We start from the raw sequence: 23,673 nt of genomic DNA, 5'->3' as shown, positions 1-23,673 counted from the left end.
GTCATAAATGGAATACTATTTGGCAATAAAATGGAACTACTGATACACACATTTGATGATTCTCAAGTGATTATGCTGAGAGAGAAAGGAGCCTGATTTAAAATATGAAATACCATGTGATTGCACTTATGTGGTACTCAAAAAGACAAAACTCTAGAAATGAAACCAGGGCTTATCAGGGCTAGGAGTAGGGAGTAGGTGTGACTGTCTGATGGTATTTCTTGAGGGTGATGGAAATGTTTTGTCTCCTGACTATGGTGCGAGTTACATGAATCTATATATATGTCAAAATTCATAGAACAGAAAGCAGCAAGAAGTCCATTTTATTGTAGATTAATTTTTAAAATTAAAGTACATTCTAAAGTTTCTCTTTTATTGCTGAAGTGCTCTCAGGGTTGTATGCAACTTCTCTGGAGCAACAACCTAGAGATGAGCCCCTTAAACAGAGTTTTCAAATTCCCCTAAAAAAACTTAGAATTTGTTTTGGAGAATCATAGTAAATAGGAAATAATCTGCATCAGGAGACAGGCAGTCGTTTCAAAGCAAGAGCAGTAGAGAGTCTGAAAGTTTGCCTTGTTGCCAAATCAAACAGAAAACAAATATTTGTATAGCTTTGTAACAAAAGAGCCATATGGGTTTTGGCAGAAAGATCTCTTAATGGCACTTCTAGTTTTAAAATGACTGAGCTTTGCTCCTATTATTCGGAAACTGCACGCATATGTGCCGCATGTCAGGGACCATGGTGCTGCCCTGGGGAGAGGACATTCAAGATAAAACCCAGACTGACAAGGAGGAGAGTGCGTCTACTTGTGCAGATGTAAGCCCACTAATTTCTTGGCACTGGATGTTAAGATTGCATGTACTGCTTAGAAGAGTCATATGGATCACTTTGCAGTTGTGGATCCATGGCTAGTTCTACTTTCAGCTGCACAAATAGAATCTTAAGCCTTTTAGTTTGGGGTTGAGGTATTCGGAGATCAAAGACAAAGACAGCTTTTTGGATTGAGTGAAGTGGTGGCTATTGATGTAGATTGGGGCTGCCAGTTTTGCACCCTCACCCATCCAACTGCAAAATCTCACAATCTCTCTTTCCAAAAAGGAGATACTTAATTCCAACTCTTGTTCCCATAGAGTTGAATCAAATGCTTGCACATTTATGGTTTTGGGTTAAGGAAGTAGGCGTAAAGTAGAGTTCTTGGCATTTATTGGTTCCAATCATAGGATAGAGACTGGATGAGAAAACTTGGTTTATAACCTCTAACAACATGGCTAAGGCTCTTTATAGATAACTATTTGTAGTTGACTGATCCCTGTCCTATTTATGTGTTATGTTTCAGATGAAATTGGCCTTTTTTTCAGATGCTTGGCTGGTTGTGTATATGGTGTGTGTGTGTGTGTGTGTGTGTGTGTGTGTGTGTGTGTTGTATGTGTGTGTGTGTATGTGTGTTAAATGGAGAAACAAAGGCTAGGGTGAGGGGTAAATATATGAAGGATAAATACAAGTTTTTATTGTTGATTTATTTTTCTCTTCCTCTGATACTTAGGGGGAGCTCTGCAATATACTTTGGCTTTAAAAAATGTTGATATTTAAAGAACAAAAGTGTTTATTCTTCAGAATTAAGGAGAAAAAAAAACCTCAGCAAGTATGGATTCTGTTCCATTTGGTCTTGTAAAGCCTTTGCAAGAGAGACAAGCTTTATATCTTTGCTAGGCGAAACATCCCCACATCTCGATGGACATTCCTCCACTCCTGTGTTTCATAAATTAGCAGGGAGGCTGCCATTGTAACACTTGACCATATAAGGGGAAGAGAGGCCCTGCTGTTATTTGGTTCTGCCCTCATGTCAGAACTGTATATAAACTTGAGGCCTTTTAAGGGAACGTGGTGTGTGCAGGGAAAACATCCCCGGGCAGTCCATCCATTTTCTTCACTACTGCAGCCTTGGTGCCTGCAAGCTCTGTGTCATTTGGAAACATAAATCACAAGGGGGTTGCTAGTGCCAAGCTCCAGGGAGGAAAACCTCAGAGGGCCACGCTCACTGCCTAGTGCTGCCAGCATCTTAGTTTTCATTAGAAGCCTATGCACAACGTGGCCTTGTGACTTTTAAGGAGAACTTCACAACTTATACATCCTGACATTCACTTGGTCACCCCCCTCCTTGTTATGAGTAATTATGGCTGCAGTAAGGTGACCACAACCTCCAAAAGATTTCAGATTAGTCTTGTGTGGGCTTTAGTGTTTTGTCTCTGTACAGGTCTGGAGTTTGGAGAGAGCTGGGTTGGAACCACAGAACTTTCTCTTCCTAGCTCTGAGACCTTGGACAAGTTAATATAACCTTCCCGAGGCCCCAGATCGTCATCTGAAAATGAGGAAGATAGATGTGACAAAATTTGTTTAAAGTGTTTAGCACAGTTCTTAGCACATAGCAAATGCTTAATACATGCTAGCTTTTTTATTGCTATTGCTGCCAGAAGACAGCTATAGTTCTGTGTTTTTGTTTTTTTGTTTTTGTTTTTTGCAGCAAGTATTCCCTACAGTTACTACTACTAGATCCAGCAAAGTTTTTAAAGATTTTCTTTATAGGTAGAACACATTCAGAAATATTCTTAGAGGCCCTGAAGAAAGTCTTGGCACAATTCAGCCTACAGAGCATGGGTTCTGGAACCAGGCAGGTCAGGGCCCAAATCTCTGCCCAGTCACCTATAGTCTACCGCCTTCAACACACTGTTTAATCTCTTGGCACCTCAGTTTTGTAGTTGGTAATCTGGTGATAATGATTGTTAAATCCAGGCATTTTGGTTGTCATGGGCAGAAACAAATAAAATTATAGCAAGGACAAAGAAAGGTTTGATTGCAAACCTATAGAGATTTCACAGAAATACTGTGCTTAGGAGGTCTCCTCATTGCCACTAGGAAGTGAAATGGTGACTCTCCAGCTCTTCCCGGGACTGCATGGCTCAAACTGCCTGGGGAACATCCCATCCAGCCTTGGGTCCATCAGCACAGATCACTCCTACAATAGGACCTCTGGTCTGGGGCTCTGTCTCTGCTCTGGAAGCAAGCAGTAAAGCGGGGGATGAGGGATGGGTGTGGTTTCAGTGTGTGAGTGTGTGGAAGCACTCAGCACAGTGCCTGGAACCAGTTGGATGCTCATTAAATGTTAGCCCCACCCACCATATCTCTATTCTGTCCTTCAAGAGTAGACAGTCCACTCAGAGAGCTTGCACACCCAAGAGTGGGAGAGGAAAGAGAGCATGGATGCCAATTCTGGGTTAAAATTCAAAGTTGGAGAAGAAGGAAAAGAGAAATAGGTTTCAAAGGGAGGAGTTTCTACTTGTAGGTACATAGATCACCTCTTCCCATTGCAGCTAATCCTACACTCATTTCCTTCTTTGAATCCCATTCTTTTTTTTTTTTTTTTAATATATTTTATTGATTTTTTTACAGAGAGGAAGGGAGAGAGATAGAGAACTAGAAACGTCGATGAGAGAGAAACATCGACCAGCTGCCTCTTGCACACCCCCTACTGGGGATGTGCCCGCAACCAACGTACATGCCCCTGACCGGAATCGAACCTGGGACCTTTCAGTCCGCAGACCGACGCTCTACCACTGAGCCAAACCGGTTTCGGCTGAATCCCATTCTTGATCCACATTTGATCTGCAAGATAGGCCACACAGAAATGTGGCATGTGTGTCCATTGAATGCCTGCTCCTCTTTTCTAGGACAGGTCCAACAGCCACCACACTGTCCCCAAGGCAGCCAGGCAGCCAAGTCATCCAGGCCAAGTGAGTGTTGGGGGAGACACTTAGGGAAGCCTGCGTGTCACCTCCTTCCAGGCCCCTGCACCTTTATTGCAGAGCCCTGGTTCCACCCAGAGGCTTCCAGCCAGCACCTTGGTGCCCTGTGCAAAATAAAAAAAAAAAAAATCCGTTATTAACATTTTGAATACACACACAAACACACATTAGGTTAAATATTGCATAGGTTAACTGATCACTGGTATTTGCATGTAGTTTGTCTTAGCTCAATGTTTCTAATAAATCCTTCTAGAAATAAGAAATATATATATATATATGTGTGTGTGTGTGTGTATATATGCGCGCACACACACACACACACACACACACACACACACACACACATATATATATATATATATATATATATATGCCTAAGCAACTGTCTGACCATTCAACTGTTCGACTTTTTGACCCCCAGGCATGGAAACATGGAACATGTCAAACATGAATCTCAAAGGAAAGGAGGAAGGGGGGAGGGTGGGAAGAGAATAACTAAAGATCTTATATGCATACTAGTTAGGCAAACAAAAGAAGAAGGAAACCTTGTCCAAGCTCATGTGCTAGATTAGACCTTGAAGGACACTATCTGAGATCTCCATAGATATTGTCCTTTTGTGAGTTTATAAAAGTCACATCATATGAAGTCAGTTTTGCTACTTTAATTTGAGTTGAATATATACATTTGGTTTCATGCAGAAAAAGAACCCAATTGTGACATTTTACCCAGCTAGAAAATCTGTTACAAGTGGATGATCATTTCTTTTTTGAATCCCACTCTCTTGATCCACATTTGATCTGCAAGATAGGCCAAACTAACAGAAATATGGCATGTATGTCCTTTTTTTGTGAACATTAGAATATTGACTTGGGGTTTTCGGAGAAATGTAGTCAATAGCCTAGTGCTTGGTTAGTGTGCTAGGATTGCATGTATCTGTGTCTGGTTTTCCAGATGGGCATAATTAACTGCATTGGCTATTGGCAGAGAAAATGTGAGCTAGCTGAAAGAATTCTGGAATGGAATGTTCAGAAATAAAGTTGTAGGACCTTCTGAAAATAAGTATAGTATATGCAGAATGTTGTGAGGATAGAGTACGTAAAGGAGAAGTTGAAGCCATCTACTCAAACACTATTGTCTCCCTGAAACCTTATTGTGCAAGAAACTACCTAAGGTTTTGACACGAGTTACAACCACCATCCCTTGCCCCCAACACCCCCCCCCCACATGTCCACATGCACCAGAGTTATTTTGTCTCTCACTGGCACTCTCAGCCTTGCTTTAAAATTAGAGACCTGAAAACAATTATTAACTTAGGGCCTTTGATGTTCAAGGATTTAAAATTAGAGACCTGAAAACAATTATTAACTCCAAAATGAAAAAAAATGCAAGATCAATATGATTAACTGCTTTTTTAATGTGTGTAAAATTCAACATATTGTTACTTTATTAAATTTAGTATCCAAGAAACCATCATAACACTTTAAAATAATGTGTAGAATACATTTTTTTTTTTCATTTTGAAAGGATTCCTGAGCATGCGTGATCAATGAGAAATCATTGCCCACACTTAATTAAATGAGGGACTTCGTGGGCTCATCATTTAAAAAACAAAATTATAAAAACCGTTTCAAGATTCTTTTGGAGCAAAAATTAGATTTTTATGTGAGATTTGGATGTATTTTAATGTGTTTGGTATGATGATAGGGGGTGGGGCCTCACACACACACAGGCACAGGCACAGTCACCACTGAATGCTGTTGAGCAGAGCATGTGGTTGGAGTAAAAGAAAATGTGCTCTTCAAAGACTGTGAAAAGCTTTGGGTCCACCCTTAGTCAGGTGACCCCTGGGGAGGGTGTGGCTACCCCCTGCTACATCAGGAATATGCAAAAGGGACTTAAGATGGCAGCTTCTTCTCTGCCTGAATTCAGGTGAGGCAGGTAGACTCACTGCATCTTTTCACAGGATGCACACTGTGTAAGGGAGGGCACCACATTTCAAGAGGGCGATGTTCACATTGAAGACACCTCCCCTAGAATACTCATATGACAGTGTTTGAGTAGATGGCATTAAAGTGCTCTTTTCTAGGGAAAGTCATGTGCTTCCACACTGTTCAGTAGCCGCATTGGGTCCCGAAGAGGGCGGGCGTACCTTTTGCACAAAGCGTTGCCTGGACTGCTCCTTGGGCTGACAGGGAGTGGTGACCTAGGTCCCTCACTGTCATCCTTTCACTGTAGAAGGTGGGTCGTCGTCTAAAAAGAATTGTTTCTCTCCAGGTTGTGCCCCTGGGCCCAGAAGCCATCATGTCCTCTCCTCAATGAAGTTTTTGCTAAGCTCCCACTTAGACCCGCATGGAATGGATCCACACAGATAATGTTCCCTCACTTTGCAATCTCTGAGAAGGGGGACAGGGCAGTCAAGTGGACTTATTTCCCTGGAGAGTCTCCGCTTCTCCAATTAATTTCAGAAACTATATGTTCTCACCAACCTATTTTGGTTCCTGCCCCCCAGAGAAGGCTAGGCCCCCTGAGAGAGTTTGTCTCAGCTGGGGCTGGGCTGCATGGGTCATCGTGAATGCAAACAGCTGCTTTCCCACTTCCTTTCTCTTTCTGCCTCCCTGTGGCCTGAACCCCAGGACCAGACTCCTCAGGGGGAAAGAGCCTGGTTCAGATACCCAAGAGCCCTGCTGTTAACCATAGCCACTGGTCATGCCCCTGGATGTCCCAGGAGGCCAGTCTAGGAACAGACCCTGGGGTTGGGCTTCCCTCTGCTGCACTCAGAACTTTTTGCCATCCATCCAGGACTCGGAGGGGGGTATTTTTGCTTCCCTAAGATGCCCTTCCAGCTTCTCATCTCTTAAGCTTATCTGGGAAAGGCATCTTGCTGAGAATCCTGATGTGACTTAAGAGTATTTGACCCATTCCTTCTCCCTTGTTCTTCAAAGGTATCCAAAGGGAGTAAATTCCTTTGAAGTCCACCCGTGCCATAATCATATACAGAATATATTTCTCAGTTAATCTTAACCAGTGTTTCCCATGTGTTAAATGATACCTCAGCCCTGTGAAGTGCTCCTTACAAATCTGAGCAGTATTTCTCTACCCTCTCCTTTAAGTTTTACAGTGAAATGAGCATTTAGTTCTGAGGAATTCCACAAAGATAAAAGGGTCAGTTTTAATACAATTTGCAACTTTTTCACAATAAACTTATTGCCTTGCACTTGGTAAACTGATGTACCCTTATTTAGAAGTAAGGTTATCAATCTTTTTAGCCAGTCCTTGGTATAATTCCATTTGGAAATTCATCCACCGTGGCTTAACTTTATCCTGAGTTTTCAATGGTCTCATGTACTTGCTTCCACATATACTTGAAGGACCTCATTCTGGAATCTAAATTACCCATGTGGGAGGAGCCTGTGTTCAGGTAGACCCTGTGATGCTTGCACAGAATTAACCAATATCTCTAAGCACTTAAATTTGTGCCAGGCAGAGCCCTTGCCCTCCAGAGGTACACAGATTACTAGTAGAGAGAGTCTCATGTCCCAGCATCTAATGCAATATCCTGCACTGAGTGTGTGATAGGCGGGGTTTTAGGGGCAGCACAAAGAAGGGAGGGGCAGATTAACAGGACAAGTCAGGAACCAGTCTGATGGATGAAGAGTGTGCTGTGTATCTTCCATTTACTCTCAAGACCCTCTTTCCCTCCACTACCTGCTCTCTGTCCTACAGGCTGACCTCTATGGATTGTATCAACTGACTCACCTTCCTTCAGATTTCATTTGGGTTTGGACAACTGGCGTGGCTCAGCAGTTGAGCGTGGACCCTTAACTCATGCACCAAGAGGTCCCTTATTCAATTCCTGGTCAGGGCACCTGCTTGGGTTTTGAGATTGATTCCCAGTAGGGGCATGTAGGAGGTAATCTATGTTTCTCTCTCATCATTATTTCTCTCTCTCTCTCTCTCTCTCTCTCTCTCTCTCTCTCTCTCTCTCTACCCCTTCCTCTATCTCTAAAATTTAATAAAAAATATTTTAAAAAGAATCTTAGGCATTGCCCATGCCTGTTAATTATAGCTACTGTGCATGGACTTGGTTTCTGCCTACAGAGGCATAGCTATGGGACAGGGTAGAGCTTTCAAGCTCCACTGTAGCTCTCGTGGCATCAGCAGCTTCTGGCTGGTCCTCTGAACCAAATGCTGTTGCATCTAATCATTTTTGTCATTTAGTCCTATTAATTCTTCAGAGTTGCAATGTCTGAAACCTGTTATTACAGAGGAGAAATCATATCCCACTGGGTTTTCAAGTTGAACTAAAGAGGGAGAAACTGAAATTGGAATAGCTGGGGTCTAAGATAATCTTGCAAGACAGAGGTACACACTTAATTTCTTCTTTGTGGCTCTTTTACCTTTTATATTTTGGAGCCCTTGAACCATAGTTGTTTACTTGCCACTGTCTAAATAAGCCACAGTTTGTCTATTCCTTTACTGAAAAACAGGTTACTTCTGGTTTCACTCTTTTTCTGTCTCAGAAATAGTCCTGAAATAGACATCCTTGAATAACATCTCCTAGTGCACATGCACCAGTTTCTTTGGGACCCAAGAGAGGACCTTGAGTTATCCAAGAGAGGGCCTTGCTGGGTCATTGGGCCTGATTGGCTCTACTAGGAATTCTCAAATTTCCTTGTAAAGTGAGTGTGAGTGTATTCATTTACAAACTGCCATCAATCTTTGGGTTTCTGATTTCCCACCACTATGTGGAATTATTAGAGTTTTTATTTTTTATGTGGCAGGTGTGACATTATCTATACCTGATTATTATATATTTCTATATTGGCCAATTAATCTTTCTCTCCTGTGAATTGCATGGGTCATTTGAGTTTTTTTTATCCTGGTTTATAGGACTTTATTTAGGATGGCTACTAATCCTTTAGTTTTATGCATTGCAAATATCTTATTTTAATCTAATGGCATACCTCCATTTTTGTGGGTTTTGGCAAATAAACATTTTTACAAATTTTAATGTGGTTAAAATTCATCAGTCTTTTCCTTATATGTATTTAGACCTAAAATGTGAAATACTTTGCTCATTCTTATTAGTCCCCCTCCCCCAAGTCTTTCTTTAGTTTACCCATGGGGATAGATTGCCAATAATCTACTGTCAAATTTTAGACTGAACAGGTTTAAATTAAACATTTTGCCTCGTCAGTGTAGCTCAGTGATTTAGCATCAACCTATGAACGAGGAGGTCACGGTTTGATTCCCAGTCAGGGCACATGCTTAGGTTTCGGGTTCTATCTTTCATCATTGATATGTCTATCCCTCTCTCCCTTCCTCTCTGAAATAAAAAAATATATATTTAAAAATAAATAAGCAAACAAACAAATAAATAAACCATTTTAGGTTCATAATTAGTCTAATAGAACACTGGGGACAATCACCGAGTTCCCTTTGGCCCTGTTAAAATTGAACCCAAAATGAAACACCCACGCAAAAAACATGTTTGTTTTTTGAAAAATGGTAATGCCATGATATTTCCTGATTAAGATATTTACTTATAGAATGGTGATGCAGCATGGTGCAAATACTAGTTTTCTCTGGACTCTGTTCTTTCTTTGGAATGAATATCAATTTACAATCTCCATGTAGTTAATGTTTAATGCTCAGATGTATCTTCTCTCTTTTATTATGACATAGGATCAATAAGATTTCTACAGTACCATCCAGGAAAAGATGCTCATTGGACCCAGAAAAGAAAACTAAGGAACAACTTTAAGAGAATAAGTTTTGTTTAGTGAGATGTGTTATCTCCTAGGTCAGAGCTCTCACATCAGTTCTTACTGCTTTTTTTCTGTTGGAGTAAATGAATTGATTATAAATCTTCTTATATAGGCTTGTTCAAAACGCTTCAACATGGTGTCTACATAACCAAAAATTCAAAGCAAAACAAAGGATGAGAGGATGATTTACATTTTATTATTATGGGAATAATCTCATGGGAATATGAAGGACAGGTGACCATTCCTTTATCTCAAAATTTAGCTGGAACAGGTGGGGCTTAAACTTTTCCTGTACTAGCTTCTGAACAATTTTATTCTTTGAAAATAATTAGGACTAGGAATAGTTTACATCAGAGTACTTAAGCATCAAGATTGTAAACACAAACAATTGTTAATTCCAGACATAGGATGCTAGATTATTTACTGGCTTAAGAGAGTGAAACTATGATTATTTCAATTTTACATATTTTTTTCTTGGCTCTTTGGTCAATTTCACAAAGCCAAAATTTTCTTTTATGTAAAGTCAAGATCCTCAGAAATATGCCTGCCTTATGTTTCCTAAGAAAATTTAAAATCTAATTGGGAAGGATTCTATTTTCCCCCATAGCATCTAACTAAAATACAGGTGCAGAAACTTCTAGCTAAAATAGCAAAGGCCCCAGGGTTTAGGGGTCCACCTTTGTTTATCTTATAATTGGCCTAAATCTAGAAGTTTAGAGGGAACATGAGATATGCAACTAGCTTTAGCTTTTTCTTGTAAATGTTCCTTAAATTGATATGTTTGTATTCCTTTGTGTTTAATGGAAGATCCAATATCAGGAATAGTAATAATGTTGTAGAAGTTTTGTGGTTGTTCCATACATATATAAAAGCCTAAGTGACTGTTTGACCGTCTGACCAGTAGCTATGATGCACAATGACCTCCAGGGGGCAAATGCTCAACACAGGAGCTGCTGAGCTGCAGTGACTTGGCAGCTGTGGTTCTCTGGTGATGTACCCAGAACCAGAGAGGTGGGAACCCAGTTTTGGAGTGCATCACCTGAGAACCACCCTCTTGCAATCTGAGACTCCTCCAGGGATGTCAGAGAACAGGTTTTGGCCTGATCCCTGCAGGCCAGGTCAAAGGACCGAACTAGTGCATGAATCTGTGCTTCTAGTTATAGATAATCTGATTTTGATCCTTATGACTTCCTTGATAAGGCAAGCAAGGAAGGTGTTATTTAATACTGGTGCACGAATTCGTGCACATTGAAAGGAAATTAACTAGAATAATATTTTAATTAGGCTTATACATCGCTATTTGCTGCCCTTTCTCTATAATAGAAGTGTCAACCAAATTCACGATCAACAATGACAGATTGAAACATATGGGTGCGATTGGTGCTAGCATGAGCTTTATATGTACCATGCATGTGTGAGTCAACTTAGCCTTTTATAGTTATAGATTAAACTTACTTAATTAGACCTGCTTTCTGATTTAGCTAAACTTTTTCCAGCCCAGTGAAGCACCCCAACTTGTCTTTCAGGTAATTGTCAGCAACACAACAGTAAACATCAACACGAAGTGCATTATTATTGTAGATCACAGAGGGAGAACAAAGTGTAAAATATTTAACTATACAGTGTTTGACTATATTCTGTGCAGTGAGAAAACCTGAAGTCATTTTCAAGGTCCACCATTTCTTACTTCTTTTCAGTCGGGTCAAGTTTCTAAGCTAAATATCCATTTTCTGGCTAATGAAAAGAAAATAGAATTCCACTAAGTCTCCTATCTACATACTCCAGGACTTCTGTGAGTATCAAATGAGATGAGGCACAATAAAACGCTTCACAGACATTTGGTTAAAGTGTAAAATGTTTCAACCTGTGTTCCTGGAATAAAGAAACTCTTAGGAGGCTAGTTGCTAGGGAGAGGAAGACGGGCATTGCTACGTGACACCTTAGCTGGAGCCCACAGTCACTGTTTCTGGGCTGGGCTGGGCTGGGCTGTGGGCCACATTTTGCGCCATGGGGTCTTGGCAGCATTGGCTGCAACTCTTTTCCATAATGGCCGTACTAATTTATGTTTCTACCAATAGTGCACAGAGGTTCTCTTTTTCAACATTCTTACCAGCTCCTTTGTCTTTTTGATGAGGGCCATTCTAACAGGTGTAAGGCGATATCTCATTGTGGTTTTGATATGCATTTCCCTGATGTGATGTTGAGCAAGTTTTTATATATCTGTTGGTCATTTTAATGTTGTTGTTTTTCCTTTTTGGAAAAATGTCTGTGCAGATTATTTTGCCCACTTTTTATTGGATCGTTTTCTTGTTATCGAATTGTATGAGTTCCTTATATGTTTTGGGTATTAATCACTTATCTATATATATAAAAACCCAGCGACTGGAATGGCTGAACTACCAAAATGACCAGAATGACTGGTGGCTATGATATGCACTGTGGGAGCCAACCAGCCTGATCCAGGCCTTGAACAGGCCCTTCCCTGGCCGGTCCGACTCCCGATCAGCCCTCAACACCCTGATAGGGGGCAAGGACTCCCATCAGGGTGGGCTGGCCAGACCCTACCCATGCACCCAGACCTGAATTTGTGCACTGGGCCTCTAGTTGGCTATAGTGTTTGCAAATAAAATCTCCCATTGGATAGGCTGACTCTTTATTTTGTTGATTGTCTTTTGCTATGCAGTAACTTTTTAGTTTATATAATTCCATTTGTTTAATTTTGCTTTTGTTGCCTGTGCTTTTGGTGTCAGATCTAAAAAATACCTAAACCAGTATCATTGATTAGTTTTGTCTATTTTTTAAAAATATATTTTATTGATTTTTCTTACAGAGAGGGAGAGGAATAGAGAGCTAGAAACGTCGATGAGAGAGAATCATCGATCAGCTGCCTCTTGCACACCCCCTACTTGTGGAATGTCCCGCAACCAAGGTACATGCCCTTGACCGGAATCGAACCTGGGACCTTTCAGTCCGCAGACCAACGCTCTACCGCTAAGCCAAACCGGTTTCGGCTAGTTTTGTCTATTTTTAAACTATAAGTGGACATATATAGTACATATTGCTCTATGTTTAATTTCTTCCACTCAATGTTATGTTTGTGAGATTCATTTATATTTTTCTATATAGTGGCACTTTATTAATTTTCTTTGTTGTATGCTATTTTCTCTGTTCTGTGCCACTCTCAAGAAATTGGAAATTAGAAGACAAATCAAAGGAAGAGGGACCTGATCTTGTCCTCTTTAAATTTATTACAATAAACTTGAAGTAGGAATCCAAGAGCAGCTAGGTATGCTTCTGCACTAGTTATATCAGTCATTGCCTAGGTTAATCCTCCTTTCAGTCACTTATTTGCTATCCTTTCACAAGCTAAAGAAACCTTTATCCTCAGTCCTTTGATTCTCATTTGGTCACACCCCAATTCTTTAAGCTCCTATTTTCAAGAATGCCTTTGCCATCTTGATAGCCCCACTACCTGGAGAAATTCTCTTTGCTTGTAACAACTAATTTAAGTAAAACATGCAGAAATGAATTATATATTTAGGGAACTATAAGTATAAAATAGAGATACATACCCTCCTGATATTCAACAACACAACTTAAATAATAGATATTAATCAAATGAAATCATACAGCATTTTTTTGAGGATAGGTCTGACTGGTGCTATATTATCCTAGATATTTAATAACTATAAAGGTATATAAGATGCAGTAGTCTCTGCCTCAAATAATTTCTGACCCATACCAAGTTAGAGGAAGCTCAGTGGCAGGAAGGGTTAGTTTTTTTTTGTTTGTGTGTGTGTGTGTGTGTGTGTTGTATTTTTTTTTGTTTTGTTTTTGCTAATTTATGCTTTTTATAATAATATCATTGAAAGCATCTTTCTGTCCATTGGTGGTTTCTGAGCCTCTAAGAGAGAGAATGTGGCCAAGCCTAAAAAGAACCTCTTCTGGGAAAAGCTGTGTCCCATGGGGACACCAGCCATGTGGCAGGTACCATGCTGAAGGCTATGCAGGTATCCTCTGAAAGAAGTCCTTCATGGGCTTCCCCAGCCTTCCAGTGGGAAGTCCTCCTGCTAGTGCAGGCTGCCCTGGGCTGACCAGGAAGGGTTACTTTGGATTGATGGTGGCAGTAAGATAAGGGTTGTATTAGTTAGGATAATGGAGTTTCTTTTACAAAACTTATCCCCAAATATATAATGGATCAAACATAGCAAAACTTAAAAACTCAGTCTTCAAAAGTTAAAAACAGGTGTTTTTTTTATTGGTAATTAATTCTGCTCGAAATACTAATTTAGAGATTCAGATTCTTCCATCTTGTGGGTCCACCATCCTTAACATCTAGTTTCTGGGATTGCTGAGCTTGTTCATGTTAAGCTGTACGAGAAAGAGCATGGAGGATAGAAAGTTCTAATAGCCAGATATGAAAGGGTATATGTCATTTCCACTTGGGTTCCATTGGCTAGAACTCTATTCACCACTATGTGGCCTCTGCTAGCTGTGAGGAAGGTCAGAAGTATAGTCCAGCTGTGTGTCTAGGAAAAGGATTTGTACAGACTTCGTGATGGCAGGGCATTTAAGACAGGTCTTGATGCCACGTGAAATCTTTTGGCAGAGATTGGAAAGAAGGATTAACCTAGGTATGTGGTTGGCAAACTGTGGCTCGAGAGCCACATGAAGCTCTTTGGCCCCTTGAGTGTGGCTCTTCCACAAAATACCACGGCCTGGACGAGTTTATTTTGAAGAAGTGGCGTTAGAAGAAGTTTAAGTTTAAAAAATTTGACTCTCAAAAGAAATTTCAATTATTGTACTGTTGATATTTGGCTCTGTTGACTAATGAGTTTGCCTTTCACTGACCTAGGTAAAATGAAAAGCATGAAGGTCTCAGACTTAAACATAAAAAAATGCAAGAGCATATTTGAAAAATAGAAGATAGTCCAGTTTTTCAGGAGCATGTAGGGAGTATTATGGGAGAACTGCTAGAAAGATAGGCTAAGGCTATTTCCAACCTGAAGCCACATTTTTTGAAGTTTTTAAATCTATGCTGAGGAGCTTATATCTACTTTTTTTTTTTCCTTTTCTTTTTTTTTTTCTTCTTTTTTCCTACTAGGGCTCACTCCCACTTGCAGGAGAATTGTGGCCCAAATTCATTTTTTTTTTTATTTTCCTTCATACTCTGGTCATTCCTAGAAAGTGAGTTCTTATGTTTGCCTCCATAACTTGGTGGAAAGAGTCAAGGGGAGAGGTGCAGACCCTCAGCATGAGCAGCTTTATCTTGAGCTTTTGTACCAAAAGGTTTCAGAGACTCACGAGGGGCTTCCAGCCAAAAACCAGTCTAGGGAATGGTATCTACTGAATGCTGTTTGGGATGAATCCCAAGTTTAGTAGGAGGAGGGAGAGGAATTCCTTTCTGACTCCAGGACACAATCAACCCGTGCTCAAGATCCTGAAATTTAACTACCCACGTTGTTATCTTAGCTTGCATAGCTACAACTGTGGCTCGTAGTTATAAACGTATCCGGTCTTTTAAATTCCAACCTCATTCTTCAGCCTGATGACCTCCTGACAGTGATTTATTGGGAAGGGTGGGAGCTGGGGAAATCCTTTTCCCTCCCATTAGATCTGCCAACTTGGCTTTGAATCTCCAGGAATGTTTTGCCCAAAAATTACACATACCCACACCCTCTACTCTCACCTTTGCCCCATTCTCTATTTGGTAATCATATGCATTCAGATGTGCTAAATTAATTTTGACCCAGGCTTTAAGTAGGTACTGCCCCTGGAAAGCTTCTGTCTGAATTATTCTTCCTTTCTTGAACTTCAGAGCATGATATTAATGCCTTTGAAATTTACCTTCAATCTACAATTTGGGGAGCATTTGTTTCATTGCTCCTACCAATTTATAAGCATACTTGTCTATCCTTTTCAGACCACTGAAATAAAGTGAAACCAGACCCTGAGGTAACATCAAAAAGGTGCTTCTTTTTAAAGCAAACTTAAAAGAGACTTAGCCCATATTTTTTTAAGATCTTGAACACATTAATTACATTTGGATTTTATAGAAAGGGAGTTGTTTATTAACCTGTGTCAAGAGTTCCTAGATATGTTTTTCTTCTAGATGGCGAGAATCACACTTAAAGAAATCATCATTACAATGCGTTCTTTGTCATATGTGCATCTTTCTTCCTCATTCACTAAGATACCTTTGCCGGTCCCTCTGCATGACCATCTTCTACACTTATGGCCTTCAAATAACTACACCTTGCTAGTGGCAGGCATTTGGTGTCTTTTTCTTTTGGGTGCTGGCACATGGAAAAGGTAAAGTTCCTCAGGTCAATGTCTGCATACCAGTTCATTCCCCAGCATGCTTTGAGATCTATGTACCTTTTTAGTGTTTCTCTTGAAGCACTAAAACATTTGGGAAGACAGAATGATGTAGGGAAATAGAACATGAGCAGAGACTAATCAGACTTGGGTCCAAATTCTTTCTTTGCCTTTTACCTCTGTGAGACCTGAATAAAACCCTTCACCTCTTTGAACTTCTGAGCCTGAATTTTTATAGCATTGATTAGTTTTAGCTGTTTTTGAATTTTATTTAAATGAGACAATGCAATATATATTTGCTATTGTTTTTTTAATGCGTTTTTATTGTTTCAGAGAGAAAGGGAAAAGGAGAGATAGAAACATCAATGATGAGAAAGAATCATTGATTGGCTGCTTCCTGCATGCCCCCTACTAAGAATTGAGCCCAAAACTTGGGCATGTGCCCTGATTGGGAATCAGATCATACTTCCTGGTTCATAGGCTGATGCTCAACCACCGAGCCACACTAGCTGAGCTGTTGTTGGTTTCTTTTACTCAATATTACATTTGTTAGATTTATTTAAGTTGTTGCATATATGAATAGTTCATTCATTGGAATTTATGGCATTGTGTTATAATTGTAAATTATTTGTCCATTCTATTTTGATGGACATTTGGATTGTTTCAATTATTATGATTTGAGATTCTATGATAATTTTTATAAAATCTTGTGTAAATAAGATTTTGTTGAGTAATGTCAGATACTGTGTTCCCCAAGAAGCAGCTCTGATTTGCTTATAGGTAGTTTATTTCTTTCTGCCATCAAGATCAAAGTTGCCTTTGAGATCAATACCAATGGGGGAGTAAGAAAGGAGGACTGGACATAGAAGTTGGACTGTGATGCAATCGCAACAAAGGCCACAGCCAACCTATAGGCTACTCTGGAGCTGAAATATCCCTATAGAGTTGTGCCCATTAGAGGCAAGGAGCCTGGACCTTTACATATCCCTCACCCACCAGTTATTGGATGTGGACTGGCCCAGGGGAGTGAGCATGGTTTTGAGTGAGATATCTCTCTTTCCCAGAGAGTGGGGTCACATTTGTGAGCTGTCATCCATCAATATTCTTAGCAGTTGGTAGAATGAGTGTTCTAATCCTAAAAATGTTAAAATGTGTGTGTGTGTGTGTGTGTGTGTGTGTGTGTGTTTAGGGTGAAGCTGAGCAGTGCACCACAGTGTCCATTACATATCATTAGTAATTTCTAGGAGTCTAGGAGTTGAATTTCTGGTCCATAAGATATGTGTATTCATTCATCTTTATTAGATACTGTCAAACAATATTTCAAAGTGTCTATAGCCAAATACCATCTTAATTTAGATTCTGAGATCCTCCAAATCAGATCTCACCACAAAGATAAAGGAACATGCATAGAAACATAAATGTGAGACTATTCTCTATATTAATATGTTCTATATTATTGGGAAAGAAAACTTGGGAACCACTGGTCTAGGCTATTTATCATTCTCTACCTTATGGCTTGACATCCTAAAAACTGTCAATATTGTTCAGGGTGGTTTGAAATCTAAGTTTGGGATTAATAGAGCCTAAAGATATCCTTTTGTGCTGAGAGAAGAAAAGAAAGGAGGTATATGAATTGACTCTTGCCCTGGATTTTGTTTTTCAGAGTGGCCAAGTCCATGAAGGTCCCTGTATATGAGACCCCAGCTGGATGGAGATTCTTCTCAAACCTGATGGACTCGGGGCGGTGCTCCCTGTGTGGAGAAGAGAGCTTTGGCACTGGTAGGCTTTGTTGGGTTGGTGTTTCTGGAAGGGGTGGCTGTAGCACTCTGTGACCCAATTTTGGAAACCTGTGAGCCCACTATGAATCAAAGGCTAGAGGCAGAGTTAGAGGCAAATAGGTAAATAAATAAATAAATAAGGAAGAAAACACCTAGTGGAATGTGTGTTATGATACATTTCCCTCATCTACCTATTTCTCCTTTTTTATTTTTTTAAATAAACTTCCATTTTTTTAAAAAAATGACTGAATTAAAAAAAATCATGAGTAGAGAGAATATCATAATTGAATTTCCATATGTTCATTTATTTCAGTCATCATCAACTCATGGTCAATCTTGCTTTATCTCTACCCTTATCCACTTAGGGAACCCTCCTTTCTGATTATTGTGAAGCAATCCTTAGCGATCCTTTAAGTATAATGGCTATCGAGGAAAAAAAAGTATATAAACACAATATCATTATCACACCTAAAAATAGGTTAAAAAATAATTTTTTTGCCCTAGCTGGTGTGTCTCAGTGGTTAGGGTGTCGGCCTGTGAACTGAAGGGTCATAGGTTCAATTCTGGTCAAGGTCATGAACCTTGGTTGCAGGCTCGATCCCTGGCAATGGTCCTGGCACATGTGGGAGGCAACCAATCGATGTGTCTCCACATCAGTGTTTCTCTCTTACTGTCTCTCCCCTTTCCTTCCACTCTCTCTAAAAATTATTGGACAAAATATCCTCAGGTGAGGATTAACAAAAAAATAACAATGTCTTCTTTCAAGTATTTTTAAGATGTTACTTCATTGTCTCTGGCTTCCTTAGTTTCCAAGAAGTGGGCTCTAATTCTCATTTCTGTTTCTCTCTATTGAAATTCTCCTACCCCCTGTCCTCTGGCTCTCTTCAATATTTTCTTTTTATCTTTTAATATGCGTTTTGTTGTTGTTGATTTCAGAGAGAGAAAGGGAAAGGGAGAAAGATAGAAACATCAATGATGGGAAAGAACCATTGATCGGTTGCCTCTTGCATGCCCCCCTACTGGGGATTAAGTTCGCAACCCAGACTTGTACCCTGACCATGAATGGAACCATGACCTCCTGATTCATTCATAGGTTGATGCTCAACCACTGAGCCATACTGGCCAGCCTCTTTTTATCTTTTCTTTTCAACAGTTTAAATATTTCAACAGTTTATAATATTTCTAGGTGTGTGTATTTTTTTTTAAACCTTGCTTGGGGATCTCTGGGATTTTTGTTTATTGTCTTGAATTAATTTCAGAAAATTCTCAGCTTTTATCTTTTCACATTATTTCCTCCCTCTTCCTCTTTTCCTTCTGGGACTTTAATTGCACTTATGTTATATGAATTGTGACCATATGTTGTTTCAGAGCTCTTACATCCACTGTTAGGTTTTGTTTACTTTTTTCCTTTTGTGTTTTAATTTGGATAATCTCTATTGGCATATCTTTAAGTTACTGATTCTTTCCTTAGCTGTGGCCAATATACTGATGAGCTTACTGAAGGAATTATTCATTTCTGATATTGTGTTTTTATTAATAGCATTTCTCTTTGACTTTTTAAAAATAATTTTCATCTCTCTAAAAAATTATTTTTATATATGTTGTTTATATATGTTTATGTGTTTAGTTTAGATCACTTAACATATTAAACGTAGTTATTTTAAACCCCCAGTCTGATAATCCTAACATCTGGTTGATCTTAGTTTCTGGTTTTCTTGATTGCTTTATCTCCTAATAAAGTAGTGGTTTACTCTTTCTTGCTTTTTATTCAGGCTGGACAATATATCTGTATATCTCTATCTCTATCTCTATCTCTATCTCTATCAACAGTAGGACTCAGGCAAATAATTTTTATATACATTAACGGGCATACCAATCCTTCTGTTACATCATTAGTATTTAAAGTTAAGTTAATCTAGTCAGGAGTTGAACTGGATTTGGGTTTTATTATTTCTATTTATAATTTTTATTGTACCATAGGCTTTAATTTCTTCCATAAGTAGGATAATTTTTGCTATGTGCTCAAAAGAAAGAGTGCCGGAGGAGATTTTTTCAGTGTTTCTACTTCATTTCAAGCTTCCAGCAGTTACTGTATATCTATTATTAAAAAAAGACCTCTGTCACCAGTGCTTGACCATTCTTCAGTGGCAGCAGACCCCTGCTTAGTATCAATGTGGAATTTGGGGCTCAAGAAGGTTTCCTACCCTTTCTCCAGGGGCAGAGGGGTTTACTTCAATTTTATTCCAGTAGCAATGGATCTTTGCATGGGCCCTTAGCATGAGAAGTTTACAGCTTGTACATTCAGGAGTTTAAGGCTTTTGTGTCTTGTGAAAGAAGGGGTTGGGGAATTGGAAGGGCTCCATGCTTGTCCTCAGCAGCAGCTGATCATTTCCTGCATGCCAGTACCAGCAAGTCTACCTTAGCAGCCAGGGACTTCTGATTATTCACTTATATGGAAACGTCCTCTTTCTCCTGTGCTCTGCCAAAAGTGAGACTGTTTTGTGTCTTGTTTCTCCTTATGGGGGCTTGTCACTCTGCAATTCACTTTACTTTATTGCCTTGTGATTTAGGATCCCTAATGAGTTTAAGGAAAGTTATTATTTTGTAGGTTTACTGGCCTTTTAGTATTGCTGGGAGTGGCATTATGTTGCAGATTTTCATATCCTAAACAGAAATGCAGAAGTGGAACTGCAAAAATAATTTATTTATAATTTCTCCTATTCTCCACATCCCATAATTTATTTTTCCCCCAGTTAGAATCCAAAAGATCTTACATTATCCCTTATTGATACTTTTTAATTCTCCTTTAATCTGCATTTTTTCCTCCACATTTTTTTTGTTTCTAGTATTTATTCATTTAAGAAACTGGGTCATATGTCCTATAGAGCTTTAATGTTGATGTTCTCATTTTTTAAATTGTTTAATGCTTATATAAAGATAAGTTATTGAATAATATGCCTTTTCTCTGGTTTTTAACCACCTCAGCACATTCCATTAATTATAGCATTTTCTTTTTTAGAAACTCTACATTCTCTTAGGATTTTTTAAAGGAATACAATTATATAATCTATTACTAAAATATTTTTTGTTTTCTAATATTTATACCCTTTTTTCATATTCTATTGTATTATATTAGCTACACTCTTCAAAATAATATTGAATAATTGTAATACTTCATTTATTGATGGAAGTTGATTCAGTATTTTACTATTTAGTGTGATGATGGCTTTTTAATATTGGTAAAATATTTATCATGTATATATATTATAGATATTTTTTCCTCTTCTCATTTTACTTAGAGTCTTATTAGAAATGGCTATTGGATTTATTTGGTACCTTTTCAGAATCTGGTGATATATATGTATATATATGTATGTATATATATATATATATATATATATATATATATATATATATATGGATATGTTCTTTTTTTTTATTCTGTGAATGTAATAAAATACTATGATTGATTTGTTGATATCAAACCAACCTTGAACTCCTATTTGGAATAAGTAAATTTGGATCATGTTTAAACAGATTGCAGTAAAACCATTCTAACTGGTCGTAATGACATTTCAGGTTATGTTGGGTTCCTTTTTTAAAAAAAAAAATTATTTTTATTTATTTATTTATTATTTTTTCTCATTTTTTAAATTAAGGTATTATATGTGTACATAACTTACCAATCCCCACCCCACCCCCACTCCCATACATGCCCTCCCTCCCCAGAGTTTTTTGTCCATTGGTTATGCTTGTATGCATGCATACAAGTCCTTCGGTTGATCTCTTATCTCCTGAGGACATTTCCTCCTGAGGAATTTTATCCTGTTACCGAAATCGGTTAGACTCTAGTTACTGCTAATGGTATAGGATGGATGGTATGCATCAAGCTCTGTCAAGTACTAGTGTTTGAACTGATAATGTGTGGATGGCAGCTCTACTTAGAATAGTCAGGACTGTTATACCTTTTCCATGCTAAAACCTAACAAATTGAACAGCTCCCTTCCTCATTGGTGTTTTTTGTGTCTAAACCAGTGACTGACTCAAAAAAAATCACAGATTATAATAATTCTGTCTCCTAGTTATTAAAATAACACAAATATAACAACTGGAATAGAAACTGGTAAATCCAGGTTATCCTTTCCTCTTCATCTTTGTCTTATAAGCATTTATTGAGTGCTTATAATTCACCATATATTTATAGTCTCTGAAATTAAAGGAAAAAATATTAGATATGTAAACAATATTATACTTTAGTAATAAATATTTTCATACTTCAATTCAATAAAAATTTACTAAGTATTTACATTGTATAAGGCACTGTATTATATGGTATATATAAATACAAAATGCTTAAGATCATGCCCTTAAGAAACTCAAGATCTCTAAGGTACATAACAAGAAAGATGTACAGATGACTATTATACAAAGCAGAAACTTTAAAGTTCTACAATAGAGTAATTGACAAAATACTATGGGAGATGAGACAATGCTTCAGGACTAGAAATTAAAAGCCAACTTTATAGAAAAGATGGAGGTTGGGCTAGTTCTTAAAGAATGGGAAAGGTTTATGCACATAGAGGTGAAAGGACAGGGACTTGTCAGATGGGGAGGGAGCAATGACAAGAAAGGAATAGGGGTGGGAGAGGAGGGTATATGTTGTGAGTAGCCAATTGTTCACTTTGTCTAAGCAGTGCCTTCCAAATAGAAATCAAGATTCATTTGGGGTCATTAGAGTAGTATTATGTCATGAACAGCTTAAAACTTTTGTTAATTAACTAGAAACTATCAGAATACATTGCATTTGTCCTAGCTGGTTTGGCCCAGTAGATAGAGCGTCAGCCTGTGCACTGAAGGGTCCTGGGTTTCATTCTGATCAAGGGCACATGCACGGGTTGTGGGCGTGATCCCCAGTGGGGGACATGCAGGAGGCTGATCAATGATTCTCTGTCATCATTGATGTTTCTACCGCTTTCCCCCCTCTCCCTTCCTCTCTGAAATCAATAAAATATATATATGAAAGAATATATTGCATTTAGTAAAAGTAAATGTTACTTGGAGAAATAAGTACATATAAATATAAACACAGGTATCTATGTATACGATAAGTTTCATTGTAAAGTATATATATTTGAGGTAATGTCATGAAATGTCTGAAAAAGACTGATCTCTAGCAGGTGTCGGTCCACAAACTTTTTCTATAAAGTGGCAGATAGTGAATAATTTAGGCTTTGCAGACTAAAAGGTTACGAATGGTCTTTTTCACAATTACTCAATTCTGTCACTGTAGCACAAAAGCAGCCACAGATAATACATAAACAAAAGAATATGCTATGTTCCAATAAAAATGTACTTACACAAATAAGCCTAAGTCCAAATTTGGCCTTGGGCTGAAGCTCACTAACCTCTGAGGTATAGGATAGTGTAAAGAAGGGAGTATCAAGAAACAGGACTGGACATATGAGTGCTGCAGAGCCAGTTTTGAAAGCCCTTTGCCTGCTCAGCTTAAATGTTGGGACTGGACTCAACTGGAAATAGGAAACTACGGTCTGAGCAGGGGAGAGGTCTGCCTGCACTTTTCAGCAAGCTTTGCTTTCAGACAGTTATGCTGATTGCAACATGTAGAATGGACTAAAAGGGAGTTTTTAAAGTTTCTCATTGTTATATTTGCTTATCATTTTCCTTTCAAGGAGCACAAGAGATTTTTCTCTATATATAAGAGCCCTAAAAGTATTGCTTCCTCCACCATTCTCCAGGTTCAGGTGACACTAGCATGATGGGACAGATGAAGTCCCTGAGCCCAAGAAGTGGTTAAGTGGTTCAACCAGGGCCCCAGATCCTGGGAAAACCCCCACCTGATTTGAGTTATAGCTGAATTAAAAGATAGGTCTCCTGCACACAGTATATGCGGTTTTCCACTGTGCTGATCAGTCTTTCTAATGAAAGCAATGACTAAAAATTCCATCTCTCAAGCACTCAGCAGTAAATGACTGTTAGAAGGCCTGAG

At 38.7% G+C, this 23,673-nt stretch overlaps 1 protein-coding gene across 1 annotated transcript in view; it reads left to right on the top strand.

Annotated features, from left to right (window-relative positions):
* Window positions 1-23,673, top strand: part of PGM5 (phosphoglucomutase 5) — a 161,753-nt gene that overhangs the window by 78,940 nt on the left and 59,140 nt on the right. Inside the window, exon 7 of the mRNA XM_084899519.1 lies at window positions 17,552-17,667. Within this exon, the coding sequence (XP_084755645.1) occupies window positions 17,552-17,667 (116 nt within the window). The remainder of the gene's footprint in view (window positions 1-17,551; window positions 17,668-23,673) is intronic.

The sequence above is a fragment of the Pipistrellus hanaki genome (assembly GCF_964339955.1).
Source record: "Pipistrellus hanaki genome assembly, chromosome: 11".
NCBI classification, from domain to species: Eukaryota; Metazoa; Chordata; class Mammalia; order Chiroptera; family Vespertilionidae; genus Pipistrellus; species Pipistrellus hanaki.
The sequence above is the reverse complement of the archived record's forward strand: the minus strand, read 5'-3'. Positions and strand labels throughout refer to the sequence as shown.